The 18462-nt window shown below is 39.3% G+C and overlaps 1 protein-coding gene across 1 annotated transcript; it reads left to right on the top strand.

Annotated features, from left to right (window-relative positions):
* The first annotated feature begins 2077 nt into the window (after window positions 1–2077).
* On the top strand, window positions 2078–3457 carry LOC124164429 (homeotic protein female sterile-like). The gene is made up of 2 exons (XM_046541754.1): window positions 2078–2271; window positions 3100–3457. The coding sequence occupies exons 1-2, from the start codon at window positions 2078–2080 to the stop codon at window positions 3455–3457; spliced, it is 552 nt and encodes a 183-aa protein (XP_046397710.1).
* Window positions 3458–18462: the final 15005 nt, after the last annotated feature.

Genomic DNA, 18462 nt, shown 5'->3' with positions numbered 1-18462 from the left:
GCAGGCACAGGGTCAAATCTTACATGTAAAAGTCGCATCATTTTCAATGATCGCTCAATTAGAAAAGTCATGGTCATCTATCTCCCAGAAATGCACGGTTCGATGCATGAGATACAGAGCTTTAATTTGAGGGATATCTTGTTCATAGAATATTGGTAGTTACAGTAGCACCTAATTACATCTGCCTTCTGATTTATCTAATGCTTGTTAGCAACGCAAAACAGAGTTTTACAAACATTTTGGTGCAATTATCAGTTTTGATTCCAAATAACTCTGAAAAGTTAAGCGCAGTAGCCAATAATAAATGACTACAATGGAAAACTGAATAATTTCTTCACCAATTTGTCTACAATTAAGAATAAGTGGAGGGGCTATATTACAAGAAAAATAATGTAATATCTTTATTCCCTGATGATATCATCACAAAAGATATATTTTTCGAAAAGTTACAAAGATCTTCCAGTTGTTAGGAATGCTCACTCAGACAGCAGATCGATTGCATGTATTTGTTTTTGATTTTCAGCTTTTTTATTCTAAAATACGCTTTGTAACCTCAAATATCCATGGCTCAATGTCTTTTGGCTTGGATGTGATTCATAGCTTATATTGCATCTTAAACGTTAGATTACTTTCTGACTTTACATAATGAAATAAAAACAATTCATGCTTATTTTACTGAAATTAACATTAACAAATTCTATCTGTAAACAAAACTCCTGCTTAAAATATGTGTAATTACTCCATTTTTCAGATTTCTAAACAACGTTTAAAGATTGTGAGAAATAGAGAGTTTTAACCCTAGAACGTGTGATAGTTTTCTCAACGTAGATTCCTGAAATTTGTACGGGTAGGTGTAATATATATATATATACCTTATTATGTGTTTGTAGCACCTATAGTCCCTGCCAACTTGAAAGGCGTTACAAAAGAACAAAATATTGAGTTTGAGTGACAGCAGCACGATTACACCCAATATCACAATCACTGAATTTCGAAAATTTTTGTCACTGTTTCCAATTCACTTTATGTGATTCACGCATCACTCAGAAACTCTTGCTTTTAATGTTATTAATGGGATAGCTTGCCTTCATTCTCTGACGCCTTTAGATTTAGAAGGGACTATAATAACAACATTCACTTAAGATGCCTCTAGATCCCTATTCCGCAGTAGCATCTAATACCAAAATTCTCACCCTTTTTTTATCCCAACTTCCAACCTCTTCGCTTCGCACAAAACAAACATCGCTCACTCATTTTTTTTCTTTTTCCTATTCCATTCGTGCTTCAATTGATGTTCTCTCGATATAATCGTCAATTAACACTCGTATATTGATCTTGATATTTATCATTAATTTAAAATCCTTAAATTTTCAATGATCACCATAACTACCTCCTTTGAAACCAAATTACCTATTAATGTTAAACCAACTTCATCTTGCTCGAATCTATATATCGCATCTATTCGCAATCGTAAATGACAAAATTTCAATCCCACTCCGTTTAACCTCTCACATAACGCAATTCCTCACGTACTTCACTCGTTTACCTTCATCTGCTGACTTTTACTAACAACACCCAATTTCACGGAACGACCCCCACATACCTGGCAACCATCCTTTCGTGCACACCATCACTTCCATAAACCGTAAACCTTACACTCCACTTCCCCATCCCAAATCATGAAAACGCAATCCCAATTCGCAAATCCTACTACGTCCCTAATTTCGCACCCGAAACATAACTTCCGCTCCTATCATTATTATTTACCTTCACTATTTTATATATATCACCTCAAAAATTACTTCTCCCACCTGGAAACCCTTCACCTATATTTTCCTCGCTTCCTTTCCAATTCCCAACACATTTTTACACCTCCACGATTGCTATTATTTCACAAACTCACTATCTTGCACACCTCCCTGCTTCTACCTAACACATACACCCACTACAAATACCATACCCACTCCCCTCTGTAAACCTGCGTACACGATCAACCTCTCCCTGCACCCCATTCCATTATAACAACACTTGCAACCCCTAACCTACCGAATACAAACTACCTCGCCCCCGTAAAGGCATGGGCGGCAGCATGAACCTCAACCCCAACGGCGTGGGGGGAGGCGGAGGCAGTGGCGGCAGCGGGGGCAGCGGTTCGGCGGGGGGCGGCGGCACGGCGAACGCCCAACAGCAGTCGTCGCAGGCGCAGCAGCAAGGGCAGCAGGGGGGGTCGGACGGAGGGCCCTCGTCGGGAGGGACCAAGGCGGTGCTGGCGTGAGCCCACCCCCGGGGCCCTGGGGGCCGGACGAGTCCGACCAGCGGGGGCGAGACGACGCCCCCGGCGGCCTAGCCGCGACGCTTCCTCGAAACAGAGGTCAGTGGGTCATCGTCCAATGCCCAAGCTCATTCTGCACTGGACAAAATATTCTCAAAACTGGAAACAATATCTCTCGTGGTCCGACGCCTACGGCTGGGTCACTACATGCTTGTGGTAATTCGTCCACTTATGTTGGGTTTGTTAAACATTAGTTTCGAAGACTATTCCTTGACCTTCGACGATGGGACGATGGATTTGCAGTCCGCTGATATTATTCAATGTGCATTAACCTCCGTCATCTAAACGTCCTCCAAAATGTTGAAGATATTACTTGAGCCTACATGGTATCCCATATGACAAAACTAGTATATCACTGCATGTCAATCCTTTAAAACCCAGAGCTGCTTCTCGGAGAAATTCAATGTTCAGACTTCTCATATTAAAAATATGAATATTTTCTACTCGATCATAATAATTGTGGCAGCTACATATTTCGCCATTAAAGTTCACAGTACAAAAGAACGCGTAGTTTTAATCTTTCCAAAATGAGCTGAAAATGGGTACATTTTTTATGTTACTTAGGAGCAACATTGAGCTGCAATGGGTTAAGTGTTTTCATATGCCATTAAAATAGCTACAAAGTATTAAACAGAGTGAATAATAACAAAAGCAGAGGTATTCCACGCAATAGACCACGCAAATAAACGAGAGATACTTAATCCTTCTTATGAGAGTGATACTGATTTGCACCCACCGGTACTAATACTATATTCCTCCCCTCACAGCTTCGGCAGCCCACGGATGAGGACGGCAAGGGAAGAGGAGGAGACGGCGACGAACCTCGGCTCCTGCAGTGCCCACCCTGCAACCCACAGAGACGACCCTAACGGTAGTTCGGTGGGGACTGGTGGGATGGGTGAACGACGCGCCCTATCACGGAAGCGAACGGGGAACGAAGTAGGAGGACCGCTTCAGAAGACACTGCGTGTCCCCGATGACCACCAGACAACTCTATCGGCCTGCACTTCACCCCCAAGGGTCCGCCCGACCTCCCCCAGTACACGTAACACCGTCCCTTCCCGCTACAGCCTCGTCCCCCCGCCAAGAGACCCTGTCGAGCCCATACAACAGAGAAGACTGTGACTGAGTGAAATGATATTACGTGAAGGAGCTTAAAGGGGGTAAAGAATTAAGTGTTGGTGAGTGCTAAACTTGGGATAATATTGATAAGGACGACGATGAGGGAATGGCCGTTCCCAATTTTTGTCGCGTTGTAATGACGACCCAAAAAAGACGACAGTTTCGAGCGAAAATTTTTCAGGCGATATAAGGATGGAGGGAAAATGTGGTGTGAAGTGAGGGTTTTTTCCTTGAAATTTTCACTCCAGTTTTCGTTCGTTTTACTTGGTGGTTCGGAAGACGTCGGGGGAGAGAAAAGAAGAAAATACGATCGGCGGGTTGTTTACTATCTTCGTCGTGCTCCCATGACCAGTGAGAGTGAATAAAAAAGGATGAAAGATTCTTCGCTCTGGTGCCGGTGTCTGTGTCGTCGAGGTGTGTTCTGGTGCATTGGGGAAAGGAGGAAAGTGGTGGTAGAGGTGTCCAAAGTGTCTTTTTTGAGAGTGTTTCTCTACATATATATATATCGGCGAAGGAGGTAGGTTGTGGATGGAGCTAGGCCCAAAACATATCCCCCCCACGTCCCCTCTCTTCCCCCGCCTTATATCTTAGCACAAGAAAAAAACCACCCCCGTCGGTCCGTTGTGGATGGATAAAAGCTAGTCGAAGAGACCCTGTCGAGCGAGCGAGCGACCCTGAATGAGAGCGAGAAACGCCCCAATCAAAGTGGCCCGTTTGTAATTTCCTCCTTTCCCCAAAAAAAAATTTTTAAAAATCCCTCATCTCTTTTCGATAGGGCTCTTGAAACAAACAAAATGAAAAAAAGAGATCCTGCTAATTTGCGTCAGTGCTTCGAACGTTTTTTTAAAAGTGTTCCGAGTTATTTTTTCACGTTCTCCGGGATCACTTTTAAAAAAGAAAAAAATATGCTGGGTGACGTGCTAAAGAAAGAGATAAAAATGAAAATTAGCGAACCTGTACGTCGGGTGTTATCTTTTTTTCGAATGTATAGCAGCTATGAACTATAGGCGAAAGGGGGGAATCGATAAAAGGATACCTCAGATTCTCCCCCTTTCCTTGATTTCTTTTTAAAAACCGAGTGGCTTCGAAAAAGGTGCACAAGAACGATTTTTTTCGTCGAACAGAAAAAATATAAATATACATATATATAAGATTAATATATATATATATAAATAATATATATATATATGAGAATGTTTGCGGAAAGGGAAGAAAGTTATCGAAGACGTTTTTCTCATAGGTCCAAAAAAAATAAATAATAATAAGAGAAGGATGGAGTCCAAACACCAATAACTACACTTTGCAACACCCTATTATCCTTTAGGGAGTGAGGAAACGTGAAAAACTCCACGGGAATATTATGGCGTGACCAGCGTTCCACACTTGTCTATTTCCTTCACGGCAGTGCGTGTGATGGGGTGAATGTTTGGTACGAACGGAAGAATGAATGAGGGGGTTTGGGGAAGGAACGGGCGGAGAGAAGTGGAGAAAATAAGTTGGGAGGAGCAATAAGGACGGGGAGACATGATTGGGGGAGAGGAATTCAAGGGTCGGGACAAGGGGAAGGACCTTTCCCTGCGGGGAATAGGGCCAGTTCCCCTACTCCTGAACCCTGCCTCAAATCCTTTTCTCCCTTTTTAACCTTCACCATCAGTATTGGACACTCACACATCCTTCCCTCTCTCCCCGATCCCTCCACGCCCCGCGTGAGTCGTTATAAATAAGAGACGATCGTAATCAGGGCGCCGGGCAAGAGTAACGCGACCGGCATGGTGCGCGCGAGAGATTTCTAAAAATGTATACATGTAAATATGAACATATATTTGAATACTTAAAAAATAAGGGTGTTGCAAGTGGGTTACTCATTAAAAAAGTTCTTATACGCATCGTTAATTATTATTAATTCTATTTATTATTCTAATGAATTATTATTATTAACATCATCATCATAATTATTATTATTAACTATTGATAACAATACTACTAAAAACTATTGCTACTCCTACTACTAATGATATTAGATGATATTTTTTTCTCCTTTATATATCAAATGAAACAAAAAAGAAATTACGATTATATATGAATATATAAATATATATCTATATACTTATAAAAAAACACGTGCTACGGATAACTGCCGCCTCTCGTGCAGTGGTGCAGAGGACCAGTTTAAAGAGTGATGCGAGATTTTAAGATGGTTAGTCGACTGAGAAGGGTTGAAGGTTGTGCCTGGAAGAAAGGGGTTCCGAGAGTGGAGGTCTAGAGGGGATAGTTTCGGGGTGTATGGGGTGGGATATATATCTAAGCGCACACAGATGCGACGCTCGCACTGACAGGAAGGTTGTAGATGCCGCAGAGCTACAGAGACGCACTGAACATCGCCTGCTGCTTCGACTTACTCCTGGTGGCACAGCTCAGACGAAAATAACTCCTTCATGAGGACTAAACCAAGGGTTTCCCACTTTTTTTTCCAAATTAGGGACTTTAATTACTGAAACTCTCAGACGTTACTATTTTATACATAGAAAAATAATACAATTACTTTTTGTATGGCTAACTGTTGTTAACTTGTGATGCTTCATGGGCAGGATTTTGCAACATTGTTGCGTTTTCAAATGACAGTAAGATATAATTACGTCACGAAACCCGATTGCCTATAACATACCACAAGAATGTCTCAATGAGTGTCGTTACTTTATGTTCCCAAAAGAATAAATTTTCACTGAAAAAAACTTTTCAGGAGCTGTAAACAAAACTACGGCCTTGATAAAATTTCACTAGAAAAGCAACAACTACTTCAGGGATGTGGACGGAGCACAAATCATTCTGTAAGCGCTTGTGAACGTGCGAAGTACAATAATACGTTATAACGTTCAGATTTGAGGCTTGATAGCTGCTTTGGTCATCGTAGCACTAAAGATTACAGAAATCCTCGAGCTATCGAAAAGGACGAGAGGGTAGGCAACCCTAAAAACACCGAGTGACGCAACCTGCTTTCGAAGTGTGTGATGATTCTAGGGAGGAAATACGATTTGCCTTCACCTGGGCTCGAACAAGTATCTGCACATTTCGAATTGAGTGCCCTCACTTGTGAATCAATCTAGCCATCTTCTTAGCCTATGGAGTTTTAGCCACTTAACCGCTTGACTTAAGTCAAATCTTCAAAATTTCGCAGGGAATGAGGAGGGTTTGGTCGTTTAGCAAGTGTACCGGCGCACATTCTGGAGATCCAAGATGAGTCCAGGTCATGGCCAATGATATTTCATCTATGACATTGTCGCACTGCGAGTGAAACCAAAAAAACTTCTTGCTGTCAATTCAACGGTTGTTTCCTAAAATATTACCAAGCGCATCCCAAAATATCTACACCAGTTCGATTCGCTGCGCGTCGCCCCTTATTGCCAATGAAGGACTTTTTCACCAGCTTCTTACTACGTTGATCCGCATATCAGAACAGATTTAATTTCTTCACGTCGATTACTCATGAAGAAACGCTTTCCGCGGGAATTTTAGTAAAAATTGTCCTGTTAATTGGCCTGGAAATTTCTCAAGCTACGTCTAATTCGCTTAGTCTGAAATCTCAAGTAACCTCGCATGTGAATAGTTCAACACCATGGACGATATCATGTAAAATTCCAATTAATCCGTTCTAATCTTTTTTCGTGTAAATTTTACACGATTTTCCAGCACCAATAGTTTCTTAAACAAGTGCTCTCAAGGGGTGAGTTGCTCCCGAACCATTCGAAGACCTGAGAGCATTTTATTCAGTATACACGAGCAACAGCTCGTTCATCATCCATAGTTCCTGATTAACGTAAGCGGCTTTACTTGGTGAAATCTAAAAATAGGACATGAAAATTCACTCCGTGCAATTCACATTAAAATTGTGGAAAATACAAAGTGAATTTTCATTTCCTGGGTCACAGTTTCTTTTCATAAAATAAGTGAAAGTGTTTTCCCCTTGGAATATCCCGAATTATAGTTCTCCAAGCCCATCTCAGGAGTTAACAAAAAAATTAACTATTTGCTTTTCGTTAACTATTTTCGTTCCAAGTTACAGCTCCGATAAGTGGTCCAAATATATTAACTCATGAACGAATATGTCGCCAGGAGAGTCAATGTAGAGTGAAGGTGGGACAATACCAGGGACGAGTCCAAAAGAAAAATCAGGAAGGAAAATCAGAAAGACAGTACCCCAAACCCCAAGAAGACTTGCTTCTACGCTGACAAGTTTGCATTAAATTACGCTCGCTCGGTCGAAAGCATTATCAGCAGTCCTCGCATACATCAGTAATGGCTATTTTCTATTATTAAGGATTGACGAATTTACACTGCAGCCCTTCTTGGATCAACTATCCCGCTGCAGAAAACAAATCACAGGTCAAGTTTTTAACATTTTTCATATTTTCACATCAGGAATCGGTACATATTACTTACATGTACAGTACAATTACCACAATGTCCGTCAAAATACTTCCCAATTTCAAAAGACTTCTAGCTTGAGTAATAATGATCGGCCTCCACATTCTAGTAGCCAAATGAAGACTCTCACTACATAATATTCTAGCATCCATCATTTTCTGCCCCTTTGATAACATCGCTAGCTTCTTGCACACAATACTAATTTCGGGGTACTCGTGGATGGCCACGTAAATTCTCCCTCCTCATTTTGTGAAATCATATCGTAGAACATCATCGCAAGTTTTGGGAGAGACATATTTTAAGTGAAGATGCATCATCAGCAGTCGAAAATTCTTTAGATCGCGCAGTGCTATAGGAGGCTCTCATTCGAGTTCCCAGCATGACCTGCGCCAATGACAACTGTAATTCACCTCGCCATGCCCTCTAAACCTAGTCACTATCGCAAAACCACGACCCCAACGGCAAAGGATGCGTTGTCCTGGTGGTAAACTTGAATCGCCCTGCGTCTTCAAACGCTTTCGTATAGCAGTGACTTCTCACGTCCTGGAAATGAATGAATGTAAAATGGTTGAATCAAATAAAGGGGGACCAAACCCTGTTGAAATATGAATTCTTAAATAAAATTTTAGGAAAAATCAGATTATCTAATCGATCATATGCGTTGTAAAAACTAAAAAATGGACAACTTTATCATTAGTGTGGCTCTATGCCAGAAAGATCAAATATTATTTAGAACATATTACCCAAACAAAGACCATTGCACACCACCCGCATTATAAAGCTTAAAAAAGGAACGTTGAAATACATTTTTTTAGGTGAACCCACGAAATTCTTGCAACAACCACCAACTTTCAACAATATCTCATCAACTTTCCGGATAACAATTAAGAATCAAGAATCGATGAAAGAACATTATACTATTTAGGGCTGCAGAAAAATTAATTGGATCCAAAGAGGAAAATTGTTTTTTTTGTGTAAATACTGCGCTGCTATAAATTATCCTCTTTGAAAATGCAACAGGTGATGTTCAGTGGAATTTTCAGCTGCGGCAACGACTGATAAAATTCTAAAAATACATTTTCAATTCGCTCACGCTTTATTATAGCACTCACTCAACTTTACATCAGTATGAATTCAATCGTTGTATTGTATATATTGATTAAGGAAAGTTATCTCTTAACCACTTTTCTCATATAAAACGGACTTTTTTAAGTACACCCAGAATGCTTAGTATAACAGGAAACAAACTACGAGATAATCATACCTTCAATCTCACCTTAAGTAAGCCAAAGCTTCTCTCGGTAAGATGAAATTTATAATGATCGTGTTGAAAATCTTAACGAGTCGCTTCTAAGTACCCCAGGATGAGACAGCACGAGCGAAAAAATCTTAAGACTATTTAAAGTTACGGTTGCAAAGGTTCCTTGGTTGCATGTAGCCTAGATCAGTTCCAAACACACTGTATTCCACTCTCAACATCAATTATTACCTGGTGTCCTAAGTCTTGCGTTGGATAAAGTGCAGCAAGTCGTGGTATTTTGTCGTCCGGATTCTACGTACGCAGTAAACATAATATAATGCATTGGAGATGAGAACATGCATCACAAGGACGAGTCACAATTTTCATCGTTTTTTAATGGTCCCAGCTTGCATCATTATTCTAAACTGATGCCGTTCAAATTAAGGAGAGAAAAATGAACCTGAAAGTCAAAGCATTTCTTAATGATTAATGACCGTAGTAGGGGGATAGAAGGAGGAAGGGGGATAAGTGCAATTTTTAGATAATTTCAGATAATGGTTGATGGGGTGTAAAATATTGTTGCAACGAAGAGATACATGTAAATCACTGAATCTATAAGTATATGCTTATCAGTGATTCACTTTAATCCCTTTGCCGCAACAGTATTGAGTACCATTCCAACCAGTATCTGCACTTATCTCCAAAAATAAAAGAATTACACCAATCCCCCTTGCCTTCTAGGGTCCTCAATTGAGCTAACGGTACCAAAAAAATTCTTGTTCCGTTATAAATCATTTTTATTGGCGCTCCTCATCGTCAAAAAAAATCTCCGACACAATCAAACGTCGATGTAATTCCCGTGCACCGTGTAAAACGTTAAGTTAGCAGATTGATTGTTGACGAGTTCACTTTGTGAAAATTTATCGATGAATTCATCGATGCAAACAGCTGTAGTAATTTCCCACTCTTTTTAATTCGATCAACCGGTTTCAATGCTTAAACACCATTATCAAGAGCTGTCTCTGTTAAGTTCGGTCTGTAAGTCTCTATGTGTCTGTGAAGTTAGCACTTTTCTACGAGACCATCCCGCACTAAGAACTTTGCTTCCACCTCACCAGTCGGTGGAACGAACGCGAAAAAAAAAAAAAAAATAAGAATTCTATTAGCGAAAAAGCCGGGCGTTGAGGGGGGAACGGAGCTGTAAATCATCTCCAGGAGGGAAGGAAATCTCGGCAAGCGATGATGATAAATTCTGCGCGCTCGGGAGGAAGACGGCTGGGGAGAATATGCGGGCAGGGCGGGTCGAAATCGAGGTACATGAAGGAATATGGAAAGGAGGGCTTAATTAATTGGCTAGCCTGATAGATGGAGCGGTTGTGGCGGTAAGATGGGGGAGCTTAAAGCAGGTGGAGACAGGTGAGCGCGGAAAAGTTTCCTGAAATATTATGGTGATGGGGTTAGGCGGGTGCCAGTGGGGTAACTTACGCACATTAACGGGGCCGAAAAATCACCCTTGAGAGAGAGAGGGCTGAGCAGAATGTGATAGAGGAATAGTATGATGAAGCACAGTTAAGTGCTAGAGTCGGCATTACAGACACCTTCAAAAACAATTTCGGCCCTCCCAACTCTATCTTCCGCATTTGAACGGTCCAGGTATGCAGACTGGTTGAGAGAGAAAAGTGGAAATAGAATGCTCTCAACAAGAACAAGGGTAAAGCACAAATAACGTAAATCTTCTCGGTTTCCGTACTTGCGAATGCTTTTCAAGGTCAGCATGGCGCCTCAATGATTCAAGTCACTCATCGTCTTCAGGGGGAAGAAATTTACAACGACTATAATAATTCACTATACGCAATACCCTTTTTTTCATCCACGTGGACATAGATCAGAGCGAACAATGGATTGCATAATTAACTTGATGGATTATTTAAAGTACTATCCGTCATTTTCATTGAAAATTATTGACTGTATTATTCTCGATTCCTAACGAAGATCCGATTACTCATTCACATCAACTGACGCGCCTTCGTTTCACTCAAGGGATTTCCAAGCACTGAGGTCAAGGAAAGTAGACTTTTGCGATTCCGACCCAGCTGACGGCATGCCAAAATCCAACGTATTTCTTGGCCTGATCAATTGAAAGCCTCATTTAAATATTGAAAATGATGCCCTACTGTATTTATATTTACTACGGCTAAAATTATGCTCGCGGAAAGTATCTGTGATCCAATTTTCACGAGTGGACGAAGCGGATGCTAAGGGAAATAGGTAACACCAGTATTCCATGATTTCATAAATGCGGCATTGACCATGACATAACATCGCCAAATTAACTTTCAGCGATCTATTACGATTCGTTAAAGCATATCAAAACCACCACCTGACTAAATAAATTAGCTTCTCGAGCGCCTAAAAACAACCCGCGAACATGAATGAAATGAGTGATTTATGTTTCAACATTTTTTTAACCAATAAAGCTATCATTCTTATGCATTATAAACTTGATATAATAGAAATGAGGCGATAACGAGAACTCTTGCATAGTTTTATTGGCGAATGATAAATGGTACAATTTCCAATAAATTCTAATTTCTCTTCACCGATCCGAGATACTTCCAAACAAAGGAGAAATTCTCAATGATAAAGGAAACATGTATATAAAAAATTGCCCTATTATACTGCACGCCTAAGGACACGTTATAAAAACGTTATGGCAGCATCATATGCAGTCACATAACGATCATGAAAATCGCGCTATTCGCCCCATAACGACATGGGTTGGAGGAAACTTGGAATGCCAGAAATAATCCTCAAAATGCATAAAGTAACAGATCCCACGAGATGGATACTGGACGAACCTCGAAAATTCCGCACGTTCATAACACCTTTTGTCATAATCTCACCGATATTAACCGTGAAAATACAATACTTCCGAAAGGAAACCGCCCCTATACAAGGCAGCTCTATACTTCAGTATCAACAACACGTTATTCCGCAGAATCCATTCGCACCGTTAAATAAGTGATTGGTCACAATGAATATAAGATCCCATCATGTCTTTTTCCGCAGGACTTCATGAATTCATCTTCTCATTTCCTCGGAAATGAGCACCATTTTCCATTTTGGATCGTTTAATATTTGAGATTTTGATGAGGTTAAATTTATGATAAATCATGCATCTTCATAAGAAGTGATTTTTACTTAGCAATTTATGTTAATATGACCGAGCAGAAAGCGTATTGTAGTCACTTAATACATTAGAGAATCCAAATCGTCATCACAATCCAAATAAATTGTAATATTTACGAGAACTGAAGAGTAGGAGCGAAAATATCACTCCGTAGATAAAAAGAAAAGATTAATTCTACTTTGTATAATGAATCTAAAGTGAAAGATACAACCATGAGAAAGAATTCTTAGAGGATAAGCCCACCATTTTCTGCGAAATATATTCAAATTCGGAGAGTAATTTCAGCATTCACAACACCAAATTTGTGAGCATCTATTCAATCAAAAATTTTCCTACGCTTTCTGATGTGAAATGAAACTGGAACCGAAAAAGAACAATGATCAAGTGAGTCAACCTGAGATCGCTATTCAATGAAAACGGACAAAATCGAATAACAAGTGTGGAAATATCCCACCCCGCATTCTACACAGTCTTTCTTAAAGACAAAGTCTTCACCAAATGCGTACACAAAAAGCCTCTACTAATGGAAAAGGCAAAGCAGCCCTCTCTAACATCAGGCAGAAATTATCACGCAGTGCAACAGCAGATAAGGTAACGTTGAAGTTTAAAACACCTCGAGGTCTATCCTATCGGTTAGCTTCCTTTCAGTTGCGAGGTAGAAATTAAAGGTAACTTAAGCCGAAGATACGCCAGCAAGGGGATTCGATCGATTACTACGACTGGGTCCGTATCCGACGGACTGGAACGTAAATGCGAACGAAAACATCCTTCACAACGTGATTCGGTATTTTTCAATCTCGGCTTTACCACACTTCAAAATCGTCAAAGTGGATTCATTAAATGAAACACTCTACTGGTTTTTACTCTACATATTAAAAAAAAGTACACGTATGATCGAGCGCGAACACTTTTAAGCGGGACCAAATGAAAGAATCTTTTTTATCCTCTAAATTTAACTTTAATGAACACGAAAACCACGGAATGAATTCATTCCGTTTCTTGTAACGATTTTTTCTTACATATTATAGAATTAAGGAGGCTTCGCCAAACGTAAGGTTAACGTATTCTTTAAAAAATAGTAATGCAATAGCAAATCTTACCTGTAACTGCACGCATTCGCTGAGATAAATCAAAGTTTGCAAACATTTTAATACCGCTAAAGCGCGTTTTACAGCAGGTTGTGTGCTTTGAGTATTCCACCTTGCTTCTAAATTATTCACAACACTTTAACGGCATACAAATATCATATACTTCAGATAAATGACTTGCAGGGAAGAGACCTAAACGTTGTTGAAGTCGGTATAAACGATGGTCAAGTGAATCTATATCAAAAACTGTATGCTAAGGCATTTGAACTAGTTAAGAGGAAATAGGTTCATGTTTTTATTTCGAATACCCATTGAATGTAAAAATAACTAACTTTTTTATTTTGTTTCTCTTCTATATTTCCTTCACTTTGGGTAATCAGAAGATAAAATATCATGACGATAGCTACCATTGAAACGATTTAATAAAGAGTATGACATTAAACTTTTTTAAATGTTTACATTATTAGTGTCATCCAATACACTATCACCGGTAAGATACTGTTAAAACAGATAGGTACCTGAACTCATTTCTAAATTTTTAATAAGCCCCCTATTAAAATAAGATTTATGCTGGAAAGTGGAAAGCGGTGGATATATTACGTAGTCTAATGATAAGTCCGACAGCAAGAGCCAATTTCGAGCATTTCCAAGGCAATTTGGAAGAAAAACTCTAGAAAGAAGAAGGTTACGAGTAAAAATAGTATTTACAATAATTCTAAACATTAAGACTACATCTACAAACGATAAAATTCATGAAAGCGATACGCAAAGATGATACGGGAATGTAGTCGCTGTTCGGTGCGTGCTACACGATTTTTTCCCTGGTGTAATCACACATACGACATGCAGAAAGTGTCTGATTAAAAATCCCATAAATTTAATTACAAGCCTGTATGAAATTCGCTATAAAAATTGAAATGAATAATTACATCAGCTCTTTATGTACTATAGTGTTTGAATGGTAAAAAAGCACCATATCATTCGTGTGAATTCCTCGATACGACGAACACTAAGAAATTATTTTTTCTTTGATGCTCTGCATGGATTCATACCAAGTACAAATTTGGCAAAACCTTAATTTCTAGTTCCATCCATAGCACAAATATTAATCACATAATTTTTAAAGCATCCTCCTTTTTGTAAGCATAATATCTTGAGGGGACTAATTGATCATGGGACCAAAAAATAGACCCATAATCCACTTAAGATCGCTAATTTTAATGAAGATTATACAGCTGCATCTAAAACAGATCTAACGGGATATAAAAATGAAATAAGTACTACCGAATAAAAGCATATGACGACGACTTTCTTCAAGTCGAAAAACAACGGCCATTTCTGGAAAATTATTTCAACTCCATGCCAGACTCCAAAACTTATGTTAGCGCATTGCGCACACATGTGAAACGAAGTCCAACTGTATTTCATGGAATTCTTAACATCAATGATTTATTTACCAAGGCACACGAACCGTCTCGCATGATTAGCGACAAAAAAATTGGAGACAATATTTGGAGCAAAGCATTGACCGACATTAAGGCAGAGTCTTATTCCCTCGGAGCCCCTTCCTATTATCAGCCTGGTTTTATTACAATAGGCTACATTAGGCACATACATGTAGGCTCAACAATCTACAAGACAAATGGCAGGTGAAGTGAGAGATGCTTGGATGAGTCTTCATGTGATCTTGTGTTATATTCAGGCATTCTTCCATCCATTGCCAGAGTTTTACGATTTTCCACAACAAAGGACAATAGGTAGTTAACTCTGATAGCAAAACATTGTGCTGAAATGGTTCTCAATGATTGCCCATTGCTTCGCGTATTGCTTCATACCAATCGACTGTAGAGTTAGCTACTACGTCAGATCACCCCATAGCTAATTGCGTCGCTAAGAGATCTCGTACTTGAACAAAGGATCCCAGTGTGTCCAGTTCTCTCGGAGTTGAATGTAATTCGAGCAAATCGTAACATTTCAAAGGAGGGGGTGCCTCTTTTGATGAGTAGCGAGCTGGTCCACAGCGTCAAAGCTCAAATAATTTGATCCCTGATCCGATAGATAGTTTCTAAACACGCTGACTCTGACTAGCTAAGGTTTGACAAAAAAAACTTGATGCGCTTAGAGCGCTTGAGATGATAAAAATATCAGCAATAGGAACTAATAAAATGCAAATATCGCTTCGGCCCAGCAAGAATCGCAGAAACGCCGGCTCCGTTGAATTCCTTGGGTTATTTTTTTTTAGAATGAGACGATACTAATTTTGAACTGAGTAAGAAATCAATTTTTATTAAAATCCGACGATCCAAGCATGATGTAGTAGAATTTTTCCATATTGAAATAAATACGCAATTTTCCACGACTATAAGAATTTTATTCCGACCTGAGTTTAGATGTTACCACATCATCTTCAAGGCCCAAAATGGTCCCGATCCTGGTAAAAAAAAAAACATTTTGTACCTTGAATATGATGCAGTAACATCGAAACCAAGGTCGGAATAAAATTTTTACTATCATGGAAAATTGCATGTTTATTTCTAAATAGAGGATTTTTGGATTAGTATTAGGAAACTTTCCTAATACCCATTCTTTCCAATTGCATGATACAAGATGTCAAAGCTAAAGATTTTCACAAACCAAGTTCCTCACTAAGTCAACCGAAATCTTAAACATTATGCCGACTATTTAGCTATAAGAAAGACAGTGAAATTTCAGACTAAATTATCAAAAGCTTATGACTCTGAGGGCAACATGGAATCGGGATTGTCAACCTCGGCAATCGATACTCTTCATGAAACAGAAAAATCCTCTGGAATTTAACCGTTTAGTGCCAAAAGGTATTGAAGCGCATGGCGCAGAATGTATCGAGTAGGCAATTGACAGGTTCGTTCCATTGGTAAAAATGAAGGGTTCGTTCCATTGGGTGCACATCTACAAATGCGACCAGGTTCACTGGCAAAAATGGACAGAAGAGGTGAAAACTTCCACCCAAAAAAAAATAGCAGTTGACATTTTAAGCTCAATAAAATCGTACCGTCCGGAAAAAATGGAATATTGAACACGATATACCCTTTATTTGTACAAAGTAGTTCTTCTGATTTACGACACACAACGCTTATGGGAAAAAAATTGTTTATTTTTTTTGAACTTGGAATGGATTGGAACTACACATAGTGACCCGCCGTTCCCATGATAGTTTCCAAGCCTTCACACGTGTGCTCCACGCCTCCTCTAGCCACGTAGCATCGAAGCAATCACACACCGTTATCGGGTAAAAATCTGCTCTCTCCTACTTACTATTCGGATTTCACTCTTTAAATTCCCTCTTGCTTTAAGATGTAATCAGTGTCACGGTAGGAGAGATAGCAATTGTCATTATATGTTATTGTACAGGTAATTAAAAAAAAGCTGTTAGCTTTTCTTTCTCCAAACTGTAAATTAAAATATGAAAGAATGGTCGCTGAGCACCAGCCGCACATTACGCACATTTTAGCCACCGTGCCGCTGGCATTAGGGATTAGCGAGCACGTAAAAAATATTTCACCATCCTCGAGAGAGGAAAAGGCGAATACGTACTTATCTAGGACTCCCTTCCTTAGTGAGCTAGGCGGTCAAAGGCCGAACGTGCTGGACAGCCTGATTTTTCAGCCTCCAACATAAATTCATCCTTTCAACTTGGGCCACTTTTTTGCAGCGTTCCTCCATGTGGCACGAGCACCCGTGCCTCTTCCAAGCATACGGATAAATGAATTAAATAGATCGGATAATGATTATCATAGATGAATATACAGTCCCCCACGGAAGCTTACGGCGTTAAGCAGCACACCGGAAGAGTACATTTTCTATGGACTAGATGGAAAGACAAAATCGGTGACCTGAATTTAGCGGTATGAGGAACAATAAACGCAATACGAAAAAATACGTAAGGTTTACAAATATACCCACCCTCATTAGCTTAACTGAGCAACTAGCTTACTGTGTCACCTTCAAGTAAATTAAATGAAGTGGAAATATGCGCTAACCTTAAGTATTATTTCATCGTCAGGCTCCTATTAATTATCGTAGCCAGCTATGAATTTTCATATGCCTTCAATAGATTTAATGTCCGCATATCTACACTGAGGCGATCTGTTGGTCATTATATCTACCACATGGTCTCCTCCCCCTCTTCATCTACCATTCCAAACATTTTTGCCCCTCTGTTCCAAGCATTTGAAGCCGTAAGCTTTCGCGAGGGGCTGTATTTTCGGCATGGGGACGTGCACAAGTTGACCGCTAATAATCGCCGTTCGAAATTTTTCACCAAGTAGATAATGATTATGATACACCCTCTACCTACACGATTCAGGGCTAATTTCATATACGGACGGCAGGAAATATGCTTGCAGTTTTATTTTAAAAGTAAAGCCTCTTATTGTACAGAAAAAAATGAGCAAATGCGACATACGGTGGCAATTATTTTTTTAATGTGTCAAATTATGCCCTTGAAAAAATACATTTCTGTTTGAGAAATATATCCAACAGAAAATATAGATAATAGTTAGATGAAAGCATATGTTAGACTTGAATGATTTTGCTGTTTTCTACCTAAAGAATGAAGATTCGGAATGAATAAGTCCCTGACTGCGGAGCCGACGGTACCCTGGATGAGGTTGTTCATAATTGCTCCAACTTTGGGAACTTAGAATTTTTTTATCTAAAATCAAATGATAACGCGATTTTTAATAGCTTCGCCTATTTCAGAATTACAATGTTTCATCAAACTATTAGAAACCTATGATAGCTCTAGACCTCCACAAAATTCTATGGAAATTCAGTTTAGAACAGTTACAAAGAGAATACAAAGGCTCCCTGAAAGTATAAATTAATTGCATCATTAGAAAAATGATTTATTCGAAGATAAAAGTACTATTCTAGGTACTAAAGAAAATGTTTTGTATTTTAATGCATTCAAAGTCCTAACTGAGGATAATTTTATTATTTGGATGCAAAAAGTTCAATGAGGCATGTCAATCAAAATATTTTTGTGTTGCTCAAAATGCATGGCAAGTTCCTTTTCCGAAGCAATCAA

The sequence above is a fragment of the Ischnura elegans genome, chromosome 8 (genome assembly GCF_921293095.1).
Source record: "Ischnura elegans chromosome 8, ioIscEleg1.1, whole genome shotgun sequence".
Classification (NCBI taxonomy): Eukaryota; Metazoa; Arthropoda; class Insecta; order Odonata; family Coenagrionidae; genus Ischnura; species Ischnura elegans.
This window is presented reverse-complemented; position numbering and strand designations above follow the sequence as displayed.

Coding starts and splice junctions, on each gene's coding strand:
- LOC124164429 (XM_046541754.1), top strand. CDS start 2,078: ATGGGCGGCAGCATGAACCTCAACCCCAACGGCGTGGGGGGAGGCGGA. Junction 2,272..3,099: donor GGGACCAAGGCGGTGCTGGC/GTGAGCCCACCC, acceptor CTCCCCTCACAG/CTTCGGCAGCCCACGGATGA.